At 35.7% G+C, this 16,161-nt stretch overlaps 1 protein-coding gene across 2 annotated transcripts in view; it reads left to right on the top strand.

Moving 5' to 3' along the window:
* The first annotated feature begins 6,904 nt into the window (after positions 1-6,904).
* The window catches only part of CEP55 (centrosomal protein 55), a 37,074-nt gene continuing 27,817 nt past the window's right edge, over positions 6,905-16,161 (top strand). The window contains exons 1-2 of one of the 2 annotated variants that reach the window (XM_056802405.1): positions 6,905-7,039; positions 14,649-14,843. In XM_056802405.1, the coding sequence (XP_056658383.1) occupies positions 14,661-14,843 (183 nt within the window). In that variant the 5' untranslated portion in view covers positions 6,905-7,039; positions 14,649-14,660. Of the gene's footprint in view, positions 7,068-14,648; positions 14,844-16,161 lie in introns of both variants that reach the window. The other variant, XM_007478793.2, reaches the window with a different exon arrangement.

Genomic DNA, 16,161 nt, shown 5'->3' with positions numbered 1-16,161 from the left:
ATAATTAATATCACACAAAGAGGCACATGGGAAGGGAGGGGAAGAATTCTGTTATAAGAAGGAGAGGAAGAGAGGGCTAATAGGAAATACTTAAACCTTACTCTCAGTGAAATCAATTCTGAGAGGGAAGAGCATCTAGATCCATTGGGATACATAATTCTATCTTACACTACAGGAAAATTGAGAAGGGAAAAACTAAGGGGGGGGGAGTATGGCAGGGAATACAAAAAATGAGGGAAAGGAGGGGGAAGGAACTTAATTGACTCTAAAAAAAATAAGAAGGGAACCAAAAGGGAGGGGGTGGAAAGGAAAGTATAATAAGGGTAGGGATTAGGGGGACTAATTAAAAGCAAACCACTGGTTTAAAAACATATAGTAAAAGAAGAAAGGGCAAAACTAGGAGAGGATATCAAAATATTGGAGAATACAGAGGTGGTTATCATAACTCTGAATGTGAATGGAATGAACTCATCTATAAAACAAAAATAGCAAAGTGGATTAGAAACCAAAATCCTACATGTGTTGTCTACAAGAAACACATGAGACAGGTAGACACTCACAGAATAAGGATCAAAGGCTGGAGAAAAATCTATTGGACCTCAACTGAGAAAAAGAAAGCATGAGTTGAGTTGAAATCATGATATCTGACAAAGCCAAAGTAAAAATTGATCTGATTAAAAGAGATAGGGAATGTAATTACAGCCTGATAAAAGGCAGCATAGACAATGAGGAGATATCAGAAACCAACATGAATGCGTCAAATGGTATAGCATTTTGATTTCTAAAGGAGAAATTAGTAGAGTTAAAGAAGGAAATAGGAAGTAAATTTATACTAGGGGGAGACCTGAACACTCTATCAGATCTAGATAAATCAAACCAAATAATAAATAAGAAAGAGATAAAAGATGTGAATGAAATCTTAGAAAAATTAGAATTAATATGTGGAGAAAAATAAATAGGGACAAAACGGAATATACCTTCTTTTCAGGAGCACATGGTACATTCACAAAGATTGACCATGTACTAGGGTACAAAAACATGGCAAACAAGTGCAAAAAAGCAGAAATAATAAATGTAACCTTTTCATATAATAATGCAATAAAAATAATAATTAGTAAGGGTATATGGAGAGCCAAATAAAAAACTAATTAGAAATTAAATAACATGATTCTTCAAAACCAGTTACTTAAAGAACAAATCATAGAAACAATTAATAATTTCATTGAAGAAAATGACAATGATGAGACATCCTTTCAAAATCTATGGGATGCAGCCAAAGCAGTACTCAGGGAGAAATTTATATCCTTGAGTTCATATATTAACAAATTAGGGAGGGCAGAGGTCAAAGAATTGGGCATACAAATAAAAAATCTTGAAAGGGAACAAATGAAAAAATCCCCAGATGAAAACTAAATTAGAGATCCTAAAAATTAAAGGAGAAATCAATAGATTTGAAAGTGAAAGAACTATTGAATTAATAAATAAGACTAGAAGCTGGTATTTTGAAAAAAACAACAAATAAAATAAACAAAGTACTGGTCAATTTAATTTAAAAAAAGGAAAGACGAAAACCAAATTAACAGTATCAAAAATGAAAAGGGAGACCTCATCTCTAATGAAGAGGAATTTAAGGCAATCATTAAAAACATTTTCCCCAATTACATGGCAATAAATATGGCAATCTAAGCAATATGGATGAATATTTACAAAAATATAAATTGCCTAGATTAACAGAAGAAGAAATAGAATACTTAAATAATCCTATATCAAAAAAAAAAAAAGAAATTGAACAAGCCATCAAAGAACTCCCTAAGAAAAAATCCCCAGGGCCTGATGTATTCACAAGTGAATTCTATCAAACATTCAAAGAAAAACTAATCCCAATACTAAACAAATTATTTGACATAATTTTTAAAGAAGGAGTTCTACCAAATTCCTTTTATGACACAAATCTGGTACTGATTCCAAGGCCAGGCAGGTCAAAAACAGAGAAAGAAAACTATAGACCAATCTCCCTAATGAACATAGATTCAAAAAATTTAAATAGAATACTAGCAAAAAGACTCCAACAAGTGATTACAAGGGTCCAGGAATGCAAGGATGGTCCAATATTAGGAAAAACATCCACATAATTGACCATATCAAGCAAACCAACAAAAATCACATGATTATCTCAATAGGTACAGAAAAAGCCTTTGACAAAATACAACATTCATTCCTATTGAAAACACTAGAAAGTATAGGAATAAAAGGGCCTTTCCTAAGAATAATAAACAGTATATATCTAAAACTATCAGCAAGTATCATCTGAAATGATAAATTAGAAGCATTCCCAAAAAGATCAGGAGTGAAACAAGGATGCCCATTATCACCTCTATTATTTAACATTGTACTAGAAACACTAGCAGCAGGAATTAAAGAAGAAAAAGAAATTGAAGGTATTAAAATAGGTAATGAGGAGACCAAGCTATCACTCTTTGCAGATGATATGATGGTCTACTTAAAGAATCCTAGAGAATTCACCAAAAAGCTAGTGAAAATAATCAATGCCTTTATCAAAGTTACAGGTTACAAAATAAACCCACATAAATCATCACTATTTCTATATATTTCCAACACATCTCAGCAGCAAGAGTTAGAAAGAGAAATTCCATTTAAAATCACCCTAAACAATATAAAATACTTGGGAATCTATCTGTCAAGACAAGCACAGGAACTATTTGAATACAACTACAAAATGCTATACACACAATTAAAAAAAATTTTTTTAACTAGACCTAAACAATTGGAAAAACATTAATTGCTCATGTATAGGACGAGCTAACATAATAAAAATGACAATCCTGCCCAAACTAATTTACTTATTTAGTGCCATACCCATTAAACTTCCAAGAAACTTTTTTACTGAATTAGAAAAAAACTATAACAAAGTTCATTTGGAATAACAAAAAATCAAGAATATCAAGGGAAATATAGAAAAAAATGGGAAGGAAGGTGGCCTACCAGTACCAGTCCTCAAACTATATTACAAAGCAGTAGTCATCAAAACAATATGGTACTGGCTAAGAGACAGAAGAAAGGATCAGTGGAATAGACTTGGGGTAAGTGACCTCAGCAAGACAGTCTATGATAAACCCAAAGATCCCAGCTTTTGGGACAAAAATCCACTATTTGACAAAAACTGCTGGGAAAATTGGAAAACAGTATGGGAAAGATTAGGTTTAGATCAACATCTCACAGCCTACACCAAGATAAACTTAAAATGGGTGAATGACTTGAATATAAAGAAGGAAATTATAAGTAAAGTAGGTGAACACAGAATAGTATACTTGTCAGATCTTTAGGAAATGAAAGATTTTAAGACCAAGCAAGAGTTAGAAAAAATTACAAAATGTAAAATACATAATTTTGATTACATTAAACTAAAAAGGTTTTGTACAAACAAAACCAATGCAATTAAAATTACAAGGGAAGCAACAAATTGGGGGAAAAATCTTCATAACAAAAAACTCTGACAAAGATATAATTACTCAAATTTATAAAGAGCTAAATCAATTGTACAAAAATCAAGCTATTCCCCAATTGATAAATGGGCAAGGGACATGGATGGGCAATTTTCAGAAAAAAAATTCAAAACTACCAATAAATACATGAAAAATTGGTCTAAATCTCTTATAATCAGAGAAATGCAAATCAACACAACTCTGAGGTATCACCTCACACCTAACAGATTGGCTAACATGACAGCAAAGGAAAGTAATGAATGCTGGAGGGGATGTGGCAAAGTAGGTACATTAATTCATTGCTGGTGGAGTTGTGAATTGATCCAACCATTCTGGAGGGCAATTTGGAACTATGCCCAAAGGGCGATAAAAGACTGTCTCCCTTTGATCCAGCCATAGCACTGCTGGGTTTGTACCCCAAAGAGATAATAAGGAAAAAGACTTGTACAAGAATATTCATAGCTGCGCTCTTTGTAGTGGCCAAAAATTGGAAAATGAGGGGATGCCCTTCAATTGGGGAATGGCTGAACAAATTGTGGTATCTGTTGGTGATGATACTATTGTGTTCAAAGAAACAATGAATTGGAGGAATTCCATGTGAACTGGAATGTCCTCCAGGAATTGATGCAGAGTGAGAGGAGCAGAACCAGGAGAACATTATACACAGAGATTGATACTCTATGGTACAATTGAATGTCATAGACTTCTCTATGGGTAACAATGGAATGATTCAGGACAATTCTGAAGGACTTATGAGAAAAAACACTATTCACATTCAGAGGAAGAACTGTGGGAGTAGAAACACAGAAAAAAAACAACTGCTTGATCACATGGGTCAATGGGGATATGATTGGGGATATAGACCCTAAATGATCACTCTAATGCAAATATCAATAATATGGAAATTGGTCTTTAACAATGACACATGTAAAACCCAGTGGAATTGTCTGTGGCCTATGGGAGGGGGCTGGAGGAAGGGGAGGGAAAGAACATGATTTTTTTTAATCCTGGAAAAATACTCTAAATTAATCAGTTAAATAAAAAGTCAAAAAAAGGAACAAGAAAAAAAAAGAAAGAAAGAGTGATACTATGTATTTTCCAGGGCCTACGGGCAAGCAATGAATTGATAGTAACTTTTTTCTTGTTATTAAGCCCTATTTATTTGCCAGTAGCATCGTAGGCACTTAGTAAATGCTTGTGGAGCAATATCTTTGTAAAATTCTTTCTACTCTCCATTTGCTATTTCTGTAAACTTTGGCAAATTATTTCATCTCTCTTTAGATCTCTTATCTGTCAAATGAGTGGGTAGACTATATATGACTTCTTCAGCTTTCAGTGTATGATTCCATGATCATTCTGGGCCTTGTTTTCTAGACAATTTTGGGAGTGAAAAGCAGCTTGGAATAGTGAATCAAGAGCCTTGGAGTCAGGAAACTCTGGATTCAAGTTTTGTCTTTGACATACTGGCTCTGAACCCAGGTAAGTTACTTAAAGTTTTCTAAGACTATATACCCTGTAGAGATGGCCAACTTCATAGGGTCCTTATCTGAACATTCCATATACTGATTAAATCACAAGTAGATTCCTTAGAGGCAGCTAGGTAGCAAAGTAGGTGGAGCTCTGGACCCAGAGGTAGAAAGACCTAAATTCAATTACTCCTTCAAAGACAGATACTGTATGACTCTAAGTCACTTAATTTCTATTTCAGTATCTGCATCTCTAAAATGGGGTTACTACTACTACTACTACTACTACTACTACTACTACATTCTAATAATCCTATTAGTGTTTTCAGGATACCATTCCTTCCTGGTTCTCCTACTTACCTGACTACTTCTTTTAGCTCTCCTTTGCTGGATCTTTCTACAAATTATGTGCTCTAACCACAGTGGTTCTTCAGGATTCTGCCCCAGGATCTCTTCTTTCCCATTATTTCCCTTGCATTTAATGACTATGTTGATAATTCCCAAATTTATTTGTCCTATCCCAGACTCTCTGTTGACTTCCAATCTAGAAATCTCCTTTTAGACATCTTGAACTGGATATCTAGTAGACAGTTACAAAACAGAACTCATTATCTTTTCCCTCAAACCCTTTCCCTTCCACCTTATCTATTATTATAGAGGGAGTCACCTCACTATTTCTCATCCTCCACATCCAAACTTGCCAACAAATGTCAACATCTCTTAAATTTTCCTCCTCTCCTCTGCCACTTCTGCCATTCTAGTGCTGGTCCTTGTCACTTCATGCCTAGACTAATGCAATAGTTGGTGGATGGCCCTTGCCTCAGTCCCCCTCCACTCCAATTCTTTCTTCATTCAATCATCTAAGTGATTTTCCAGTGACTTCCTATTGCCTCAAGGATCAAATATAAAATGCTCTGTTTGGCATTCAGAACCCTTCATAATGTAACCCCCTCCTACCTTTCTAGTCTTCTTACACTTTATTCTCCTGATAATATTCTCTTCCATTCAGTGACACTGGCTTCCTGGCTTTTCCATCTCTTGGCTTTGGCTGTTTTTTGGCTGTTCCCTTTCCCCCTGGACTTTTTGGTTTCCTTTGAGTCCCAACTAAAATCCTCCAATCCCACTGAATTCCAGGGCCTCCTCGTGGTTATTTCCTTTTATCCAATATAGAGCTTTCTTTGTCTATATTTATTTGCATGTTGTCTTTTCCACTAGATTGTAAACTCCTGAGGGCAGCCACTATCTTTTGCCTTTTTTCGTATTTCCAGCTCTTTGAACAGTGTCTAGCACACTATAATAGGAACTTAATACTGATTGATTGATTGATTGATTGGTGAAGCTTCTTGACAAAAAGATATCTAAAGTCTTTTATCACTTAACTGACACCCAACTTCCTTTCCTTTGTCTACAACTTTTAGCTATTTTCTTTACCTTTTTCTGCTCCAATCTTACTTATTATTTGTATACCTAAGCAAGCATATCCCCTCGTCCCACCCTCAGGGCAGGGACTGTTTCTTCTCATTTAATTGCATCGGCATCTCGAGAGCCCTGGACTGTGCCTTACATTGAATGTGCCCTAAATTAGTGCCAGATAAGTGAGTTGTGATGAATTTCTAGTGGTCGGACTGATTGTGTGCAGGTGTGGGTGGGGTAAGGCAGCTGACAGAACGCTGCGGCCTTCTGGCCTAGAGGATGAAGGATACAGTCGTGCTTCAAGATACCCCGGGGCGGGGCCCCTTCTACCCGCTGGTTCTCTGGGCTAGGGACTCCGACAGGTGTAAGAGCCCGAGCGAGAGGAGGTGAGGAAAGGAGGGAAGGCCAGACTGACAGCTCCGCCCCTCCCGTGTTTCCATCCCCCTACCCCTTTTCTACTTGTACGGGTTCCGTCCATCAGCTCTCTCAACCAATCCAGAAAGAGAAAGCAGTTTTCCCTGCCCCCTTCTCTGACGGAACCGCGCCCCCTGCCGGCAGTGACGTCACGCCCCTCCCCCTTCCAGCCGCGGGATTCAAATTTCCGGAAGCGGCCGAGGGCGCGGCTGTGGAGGAGGGCTGACAACATCGCTGTCTCAGGTGGGTGGCGGCGCCGGCGCTCGCCCAGGTAGGATAACTAAGGATCAGTCGGGGGACCGGGGCGGGGAAGGTCCTGATCGAGGATCCCTGGGACCCTTAGCCAGCAGTGGCAAAGTTAGCGGAGGCCTGGGATGCTGGAGCGCCTCAGTTTAGCTGCGCGCCTGGCCCCGCCCCAAGGCCGAGGTTGTCTGTGAGACCCCACCCTGAGGTTTCGGGCAGCTTGCCCAGATTGGGGATGCATCTTTGGTTCTTCCCTTTCTCTCGTTTCGTGATTCTGTCTATCACAAAATCATATACTTGTTTACCCCAGGAGGTGATCTGGCCGAGCCGGGGAGATTTTCACCTACTAGGAAGGAAACTGACCACCGGAGAAGGGGGAGGGAAGCTTGAACAACGTCACTTCAATCAAATAGCGTTTATTAGGTGTTTGTCGTGTAGGCAGTTATTAATAATAACTAGCATTTATAGACCATTACTACTAATTCAAACTAAGATAGTGCTTTACAATTACTATTTTACTTAATCTTCATGCCAGCCTTGGGAGGTAGGTGCTATTATCCCTATTTTACAGGTGAATATTCATACTAATACAATGTATTAAGATTATTACATGTATAATTAATACTTGTCTAAAGAATGAAACAATCCCTGCTTTTAAGGAGCTTGAGCGTTCGAAAGGGGGAGACAGCAGATACATATATTAAAAAGTAGCACAAGTTGGGATTGTAATCTAATGATTAGGAAGCCAGTGTTCTTCCCATTAGACCACTTAGTTTAGTTAACCTTTCTTCTGTCTCCTTAGTTCTCATCACAATGTGCTCCTAAAACACTATCCTGACTGGATTCTACCTATACTTAACACCACTGTGAGAATGATCTTTAAGTTAGAAGGGGAACCCCAGTGGCCATTAGTCCAAAATACCGAAAAAGAACTCCTTCTAGGACATAACTGAGAAGTGGTCATCTAGTCATTGCTTTGTGACCAATATCTCACAAAAAAACCTGTTTCATTTTTTGATAGTTTTCCCTTTTATGTCATTCCTAAATTTGCTTTTTGGTGGCTTTCACCCTTTGGGCTTCCTTAGGAGCATATCTGACTATGTTATTATTCCCTTGCTCAGAAAAATTTAGTTCAAACTAAGTTCTTAGTTAATTCAAACTAAGCTTTTTTTTATTTTTTTAAGGATTCTAAGCCCTCTACAATCTGGCATTACTCAACATTTCTACACTTCTCTCTTGTTACTCTGTTCCATATATTCTAAACTCAAACCCAAGGAAACTGCCCTCTGTCCCTGAATATTCCACATGCTCTTCCAAATCTCTGGCTTTGCTTACACTGTTTCCAATGCCTGAATATTTTCTGTCCTATTTTTTGACTATTGAATTTCTGCCCAATCTTTAGAGCCCTTTTCAAATGCTAGGGAGACAGCTAGGTGGCACAGTGGATAGGGTGCTGGACTTGGAGTCAGAATGAATCATCTTCATGACCTAAAATCTAGCCTCAGACACTTTGGGCAAGTCACTTAACCCTCTTTTCTTCAATTTCTTCATCTATAAAATGAGCTGGAGAAAAAAATGGCAAACCACTCCAGTATCTTTATCAAGGACCCCTCCCCCCCAAATGAGGTCATGAAGAGTTGGACATGACTGAAAAATGACAACAACAAGCAACAAATGCTTAAAGGCAGCATAGTGTAATGGAAAGAGTGTTGGTCTTGTAGTTAAGAAAAATCTGTGTTCAAATCTTAATACTGATGTTTATTGTGTAATATTGGGCAGGTCTCTTATCCTCTGAAATGGGAATCATATCTGTAGTAATTTTGTAGGATGAAGTAAAAAGGCCTTGTAAACCTTATATGTCCATTATGATGAAGTTTCCCCTAATCTGCTAACACTTTTTTTACAACTCTCTAATATGTCTACCTTGTAATACTATGTATTAAAAGTTTTTCTATGTTTATCTTGTATACCAGACTGTAAGTTCTAGAAGGGCAGAAACTTGTCTTATCTACATTTTTTATATCCCCCACCATTTAACACAGTAGATACATAAATATTTGAATAAATTTCCTGCTTGTATTTATATTCTTAGCACTTAATACAGTACCTGGTCCATGGTAAACACTTAATAAATGCTTGTTGACTTCCCAGGAGGCACTTAAAAATAGGAAAGGGCTTTACTCTCTATAATGTCCTATCAATCAACAAATATTTATTGAATACTTGTTATGTTCAAGGCACTCCGGGGAATATAAGATCATAGTAATATTAGAAATCATAGTAGTAGCTCATACATATAGAATAATAAAACCTCAGAGCCAGAGAGCACCTTAAAGACCATATATTATCAGTCCTCAGCCACTGACTTATTTGGAGTTTAGAACATTTATCTTGAGACTGCAGACATATAAATGAGAAATCAGTTTTCCATATGGGTCAGCAAACAACAATTTATTTTCTTCAATAAGAAATAAGGAATGACTAATAGTGCCAGTGGGATCATCAAAATAAGATAATTTTTCCTGGCTTATTATGTCCAATACCTTCATTTTACAGATAAGGAAACTTGGGGGAGGAGGCCTTCATGAGGACAAGGGAATTGGGGAAAGCTTCAAAAAATGACTAGGGACTTAAATTTGGCCTTAAAGGATGGATATTTTAATAATGGAAGAGGAAACACAACAATGCAAGTGAGAAAAATGAATATTGTATGTCTGTTGGCAGTAAGAAAATTAGCAGGATTAGAGTGGGGAACTGGTTTGGAGTGTAGAGTGAAATGATTTTGGAAAGGTAATATGGATAGTGTGGACCAAGTCAGGGAAAGCCTTCCTTGAAAGCCAAGGAGAATAGTTTAGACTTGAAGCTAGAAAACTGGAGAGCTCACTGTATAAATTTCTTCCTTCCCCAATCCATCTTTGCAAGAAACTGCAAAATAATAATTCCTAATGCACAGATCTAACCATCTGACTCTCCTCAGTTTATTCCATTGGTCCTGTATTACCTCCAGGATTTAATTCAAACTCCTGTTTGGCATCTAAAGCCTTTTACAATCTGGCCCCCTTCTACTTTTATTTCCCTTCATCTATTCCATAATATAGTGATACTGGCCTTTTTCCTGTTAGATTTCATTCATCTGCCAACTACTTGCCTTTTCGCTAAATTTCTCCTATACTAGGAATGCTCTCCCTACCTGCTTCTAATTTCTAGCTTTCCTGGCTGTCTTTAAGACACAGTTTTTGTTTTTGTTTGTTTGCTCTTTTAAACCTTTATCCTTCAGTTCTAAGACAGAAAAGCAGCAAGAGTCAGGCAATTAGGGTTAAGTTACTTCACCAAGTTCACACCACTAAGATGTGTCTAAGGACAGATTTGAACCTAGGACCACCTGTTTCCAGGCCTGGTGCTCTATCTACTATGCCACCTAGTTGCCCTTCAAGACTCAGTTTAAATCCTATCTTCTATAGCTTTCTCCTAGTCATGACCCTTCCCTTATTCTCCTTTAGTGGCTTCCCCCTAAGATTATTTTCCATTTACACTGGGTACATCTTGTAGCATGCTGTCTTCCTCATTAGACCATGAGCTTCTTGTGGGCAGGGACTATGTTTTTACCTTTCTTTGAATTTCCAGTACTTAGCATGGTGCCTGTTGCATAGTAGGTGCTTAAATGCTTGTTGATTGTTTAATTTCAATTAATTGGGGATGTGGGGATTAGGGAGCTTCTGAAGTTACTTTCTAGTCCTGTTGGCTTATATTTTCAGCATTTCTTTTTATCTACCCTTAATAAGCAGAATTAGGTGGTGATGTTTGGTTTTTGTTTTTTTTTTCCTTAAAGTATCTTTTACATGGGTTATAGATAGGACTGTTACACAAATCCCTCTGGTTTTGAAGCTTGCTTTCCACTATATTGCATTGCCTCTTATGCTGACTTTATGATCCTAGTTAAGCCATTTAACCTTTTAGTGATATAGGTAGCTTTCTGAGACTATAGGTTCCATAGAAGGTGTTAACCTGCATTGGTAAATGGAGGTTCCTTACCTGGGAGGCCTTGATCTATGATGAAATCATAGATCTAATCCCTATCTTTATTTCTCTTGCTGTGTTTTCTTAGTAAACTGTAGTGAATCTAAGACGCCAAGTATGAAAGCCTGGAAAGTTCCTGAAATGAGTTAAAGCAAAAAGTAATAGTGCTCACTACCTAAGATGTGCCCAAGCCATATTTCTTCTCCTTAAAATGCTTGCCAAATTCCATATTTTCTTGGTAGTTTGAATTTAATAGACCACCTGATAACACTACTGGGTTAATATGCCGGACTTTAATGATAAATTTTTTAAATTTAAAAAATTGTATTTTAAGAATTCTTTTATTTTTAATTTTAAAGTTCCAAATTCTCTCCCTTCCTTCCACCATTCTTCCCCACCCACTGAGAAGGTAAGCAATATAATATCAATTATACATGTGAAGTCATTTAAAATATATTTCCATATTAGCCATATTTTTTTAAAGCAAGAATATTTCAGTTTACACTCGGAGTTCTATCAGTTTTCTCCCTGGAGGTGGATAGCATTTTTTCATCATAAGTCCTTTGGAATTTCCTTGGATCATTGTATTGATTAGAATAGCCAAGTCTTTCACAGTTGATCCTCATTTCAGCAATGATGTTATTGTGCACGGTAATCTCCCAGTTCTTCTCACTTCACTTTGCATCAGTTCCTATAGGACTTGCCATGTTTTTTTTTTTTCTGAAATTACCACTCTCAGCACAATAATAGCCCATCACAATCATATGATACAACTTGTTCAGCCATTCCCCCATTGATGAATAGCCCCTTGATTTAAAGTTCTTTGCTACCACAAAAAGAGATGCTAGAAATATTTTTGAACATAGATGTCCTTTTCCTTTGATCTCTTTGGGATATAAACCTCCTAGTAGTACTCTTAGGTCAAAAGACATCCACAATTTTATAGCCCTTTGGGCCCAGTTGCAAATTGTTCTCCAGAATGGTTGTTGGAATTCCCTACTTCACTAGCAGTTCATTAATGTGCCTATTTTTCCTCATCTCCTCCAGCATTGTTACCTCTGATAGGTGTTAGGTAAAACCTCAGAGTTGTTTTAATTTGCCTTTCTCTAATAAGTGGTGATTTAGAGCATTTTTTAATATGTCCATAGATAACTGATTTCTTCTGAAAACTGACTATATCCTTTGACCATCTATCAATTGGGAAATGGCTCTTAATTTTATGAATTTAACTTATTTCTGTACTCAGTATGTGAGAAGTTTGGCTTTTATCGGACTTAATATAAAGATTTTTTATATTTATTGTCAGTAGTGCTTTTAGCAAAATGTAGTTTCCTTGACTATCCTTTTTAATTGTCTAATTTTTCTTTTGCTTTGAGATCATGATTTGCTGACCCTGCCTTTTTTTATTTAACTGAAACATATTGGATTTTGCCCCAGCCCTTTATGGTTAACTGTATGTGTCTTTCTGCTTTGTCTCTTATAAACAACATATTGTTAGATTTTCTAATCCTTTCTATTAAGCACTTCTGTTTCATAAGTGAGCTCTCATCTCATTGACATTCACAGTTATACTCTATTTTTCCTTCCATCCCATTTTCTTGTTTCTTTTTTCTTTTTATGCTGTACCTACTCAAATGTCTTATTTTTCTTCTAACCGATGCCCCCTTTAATCTGTCTTCCCTTTTATCATCTCCTCTTACCCCTCCTCCTCCTGTTTCTTTGTTGGATATGTTCCATATCTGTATACAACTGAGTATATATTTTTCCACTTTTGAACCAACTCCAATAATAGTGGGGTTCAAGCATTGCCCCACCATTTCCCCCTCCATTATGTGCCTCTTTTATGGAGAAAATCTTCCTCATTCTATTTCTCCCTTCCCCCTCTTCCCAATGCAACCCCCTTTCTTACCCCTTCATTCTATTTTGAAGGTCATTCCTACATAATCAACTTGTATCCATGCCTTCTATTTAAACTCTTTTTAATTTTTAATTGCCAAAATAACAATAAAGTTCTTAGGAGTTGCATATTTCATTTTCCTATATAGGAATGTAAACAGTTTAACTTTATTGAGACCTTTATGACTATTCTTTCATGATTACCTTTTTATTTGTTTCTTGAGTCCTTTATTTAAATGGCAGATTTTTCATCAGGAATGTGTGAAAGTCCTCTATTTTATTAAATTAATTTTAAAAATTTCCCCTGAAGGATTATACTCAGTTTTGCTGAGTAGTTGACTCTTGATTATATCCTTTCAGAATATCATATTATAAGGCCACCACTCCTTTAATGTGGAAGCTGCTAAATTTTTTGTGATCCTGACTCTGACTCCACAATATTTAAATTGTTTCTTTCTGACTGCTTGATATATTTTTTTTCTCTTTGACCTGGTTACTCTGGAATTTGACTATGATATTCCTAAGAATTTTGATTTTGATCTCTTTTAGGATGTGATTGATGGATTTTTTTCAATTTCTCTTTTACCTTCTGATCTATGATATAGAGGCAGTTTTCCCAGATAATTTCTTGGAATTTGATAGCTAGTCTCTTTCTTTGATTATGGTTTTCAGGTAGTCTAATAATTCTTAAATGAACTCTTCTTGATCTCTTTTCCAGGTCAATTATTTTTTCCAATGAGATAGTTCACATTTTCTTATATTTTTCATTCTTTTGACTTTATTTTAACATTTCTTGTTGTCTCATAGTCATTAGCTTCTACTTGCCCAATTCTAAATTTTGAGAAATTATTTTCTTCAGTAAACTTTTGTACCTCTTTCTCCATTAGGCCAATTCTGTTTTTTTAATGTGTATTTTTCTTCAGTATTTTTGTGCCTCTTTTACCAAACTGTTTATCATTTTATTTTAATGTTATTATTATCTCATTTGAGCTTTACCATGTGGAGTAGGTAGTGTTAGATGAAGAAACTTAGGTCACTTAATAGAAGGTTTAGTAATTTACCCAAAGTTACATATTAATTGTCAGAATTGGAACCCAAGTCTTCTGCCTCCAAATTTAGTAGTCTTTCTCTTATATCATACTGCCTCTCTACCAAACATCATTCCTGGGTTTTTTCCTACTTGATTCTTTTCATTTTTGGATTCCATCCTTCCTATCTTTTCTCCTCCCTCCCCCAAATTTTATATCTTTCTCACTTAAGCCTGAACCCATCATCATCTGAGTGCTTCATTTAAAAAGGTCACAGAAGAGCATTGTATTTGAAATTAGATCAATTGAGCTCAAGTGCTACTTAGAAGCTATGTAACTTTGTGAAAATCATTTATCCTCTCTAATCCTCTATTCATCTGCAAAACTAAGGATAATAATGGGTATTCTGTCTCCTTCACAAAGTTATTAGAGAATTAAATAAAATAATGTCCAAGAAAATGCTTTGTAAAATGATAAATGGAGAAGATATGAAAAAGATCATTTAGTATTTTTTCTAGGTTGTAATTGTGGCCTATTTGTGGTAAGGCCAGTGCATGATTTCAGCATTTTCCATTCTGGATACTTCTTTTGCTAAGACTAACTGAGAGTGCTTAGGTTTGATTCTTTCAACTAATATCTTTTATGTGCTTTCCTTCCTGTTTTTACAGAACATTCCAGAAATGTCATCCAGAAGCCCCAAAGATTTCGTTAAAAATAAATGGGGATTAAAAACCAGCAGCTCCAAATCTGAAACTGAATTAGAAAAATTTAAGAGAGAAAATGCAGCCCTTAAAAAGTCTGTGGAAGAAATTGCAAATGGAAAAGGAAAGCTGGCAGAAAAAGAAAGACATAGACTTCTGGAGGTAGATGATTTTTGACTCTTGGCTTGTAATTAAATTACATGTATTGTTCATTATTTCCTTCTATCCTATTAACTTTTTTGTCAACCTTTTTTTTCATAATTCTCTCATTAGGAGTCTAATCAAAAGGGTGGATAACATCAAGAGGGTTTTAGAATATTTTTTTTTAGATTCATACATAGTTCATTAAAGGCATCAAGTGCATATTAGATTGAGTTATAATGTATGTTAGAAATTATCTGATATACAACTCTCATTTTAGTGTGAGAAAGGAATGAGATTGTAAGAGGTTAAATAACTTTGCCAAGGTCATGTATTTTAGAGGAAGAGCCCAGGTTTTAAACCTGGGCCCTCACTCCACATCAAGCAGGCCATCATATAGTAACATGTTTTAGATATGGCTTATAGTCTTTACCTTTACCAAATGATCTAGTAGATTTCCTTCTAAAACTTAAAAAAGAAAGCCTTGATAACATAATGTTCATACTTTGCTATTATTTATTTATAAAACAAATTTAACTAAGTTAGTTGCAAATTGGATTAACTAAGTTGCACTGGATTTTTCTTTTCTAAAAGTGAAAATCTATATTTTGTATTTAAGATTTTCTCAATTAAAAATTATTCTATAATTTATGTCATATGCTGATTACTTAGTACTCATTGCATTTTATATTTTATCAAATATTAACTATTTTCATATTTTAGAGTACTTGATTTTTCCTGAAATTGCATATAATATACACACTTATATTGAGTTTTTATCATGATCATAATCTGATTTGTCTCTTCATTAACTTCTTAGAATCAAAACTGCTTATTTCAGAGTATTGAATTAACAATGTGAACATTTCAAGTTGATATTTAACAGTCTATTATAGATTATCAATATGAATTTAGGTCATACATTTAGTGCTGGAAGGGACTTGAGGCTCCCTTATTTTACAGATGAGGAAATTAAGACCCAAAGTTTGACTTGCTTAGGGTTATGCACCTCATAAATGTTTGAGACAGGCTTTGAATCTAGATCTTCCTAACTCCAAATCCAGTGTTGTATTTACCATGCTGCCTCTCATATTTTGACTTTCTTTTAGGTAGTCTGATATTTTTCCCCATAATTTCAAAATTACAATTTATATAAACTAGTTTTTAGGGCAGTTAGTTGAGGTTTTCTAAATATCTTTTGACTCTTTCAGTTATTTGAAGGACCATAAGGTTGTCTTTCTTACTTCACTATTAAATTGACTAAGAAGCCCAAAATTTTCTCCCCTTGTATCATGTGTTTTCTAAAACACCCCTATTTCTTTGAATACATTTTAATTGA

The sequence above is a fragment of the Monodelphis domestica genome, chromosome 1 (genome assembly GCF_027887165.1).
Source record: "Monodelphis domestica isolate mMonDom1 chromosome 1, mMonDom1.pri, whole genome shotgun sequence".
Taxonomy (NCBI): domain Eukaryota; kingdom Metazoa; phylum Chordata; class Mammalia; order Didelphimorphia; family Didelphidae; genus Monodelphis; species Monodelphis domestica.
The sequence above is the reverse complement of the archived record's forward strand: the minus strand, read 5'-3'. Positions and strand labels throughout refer to the sequence as shown.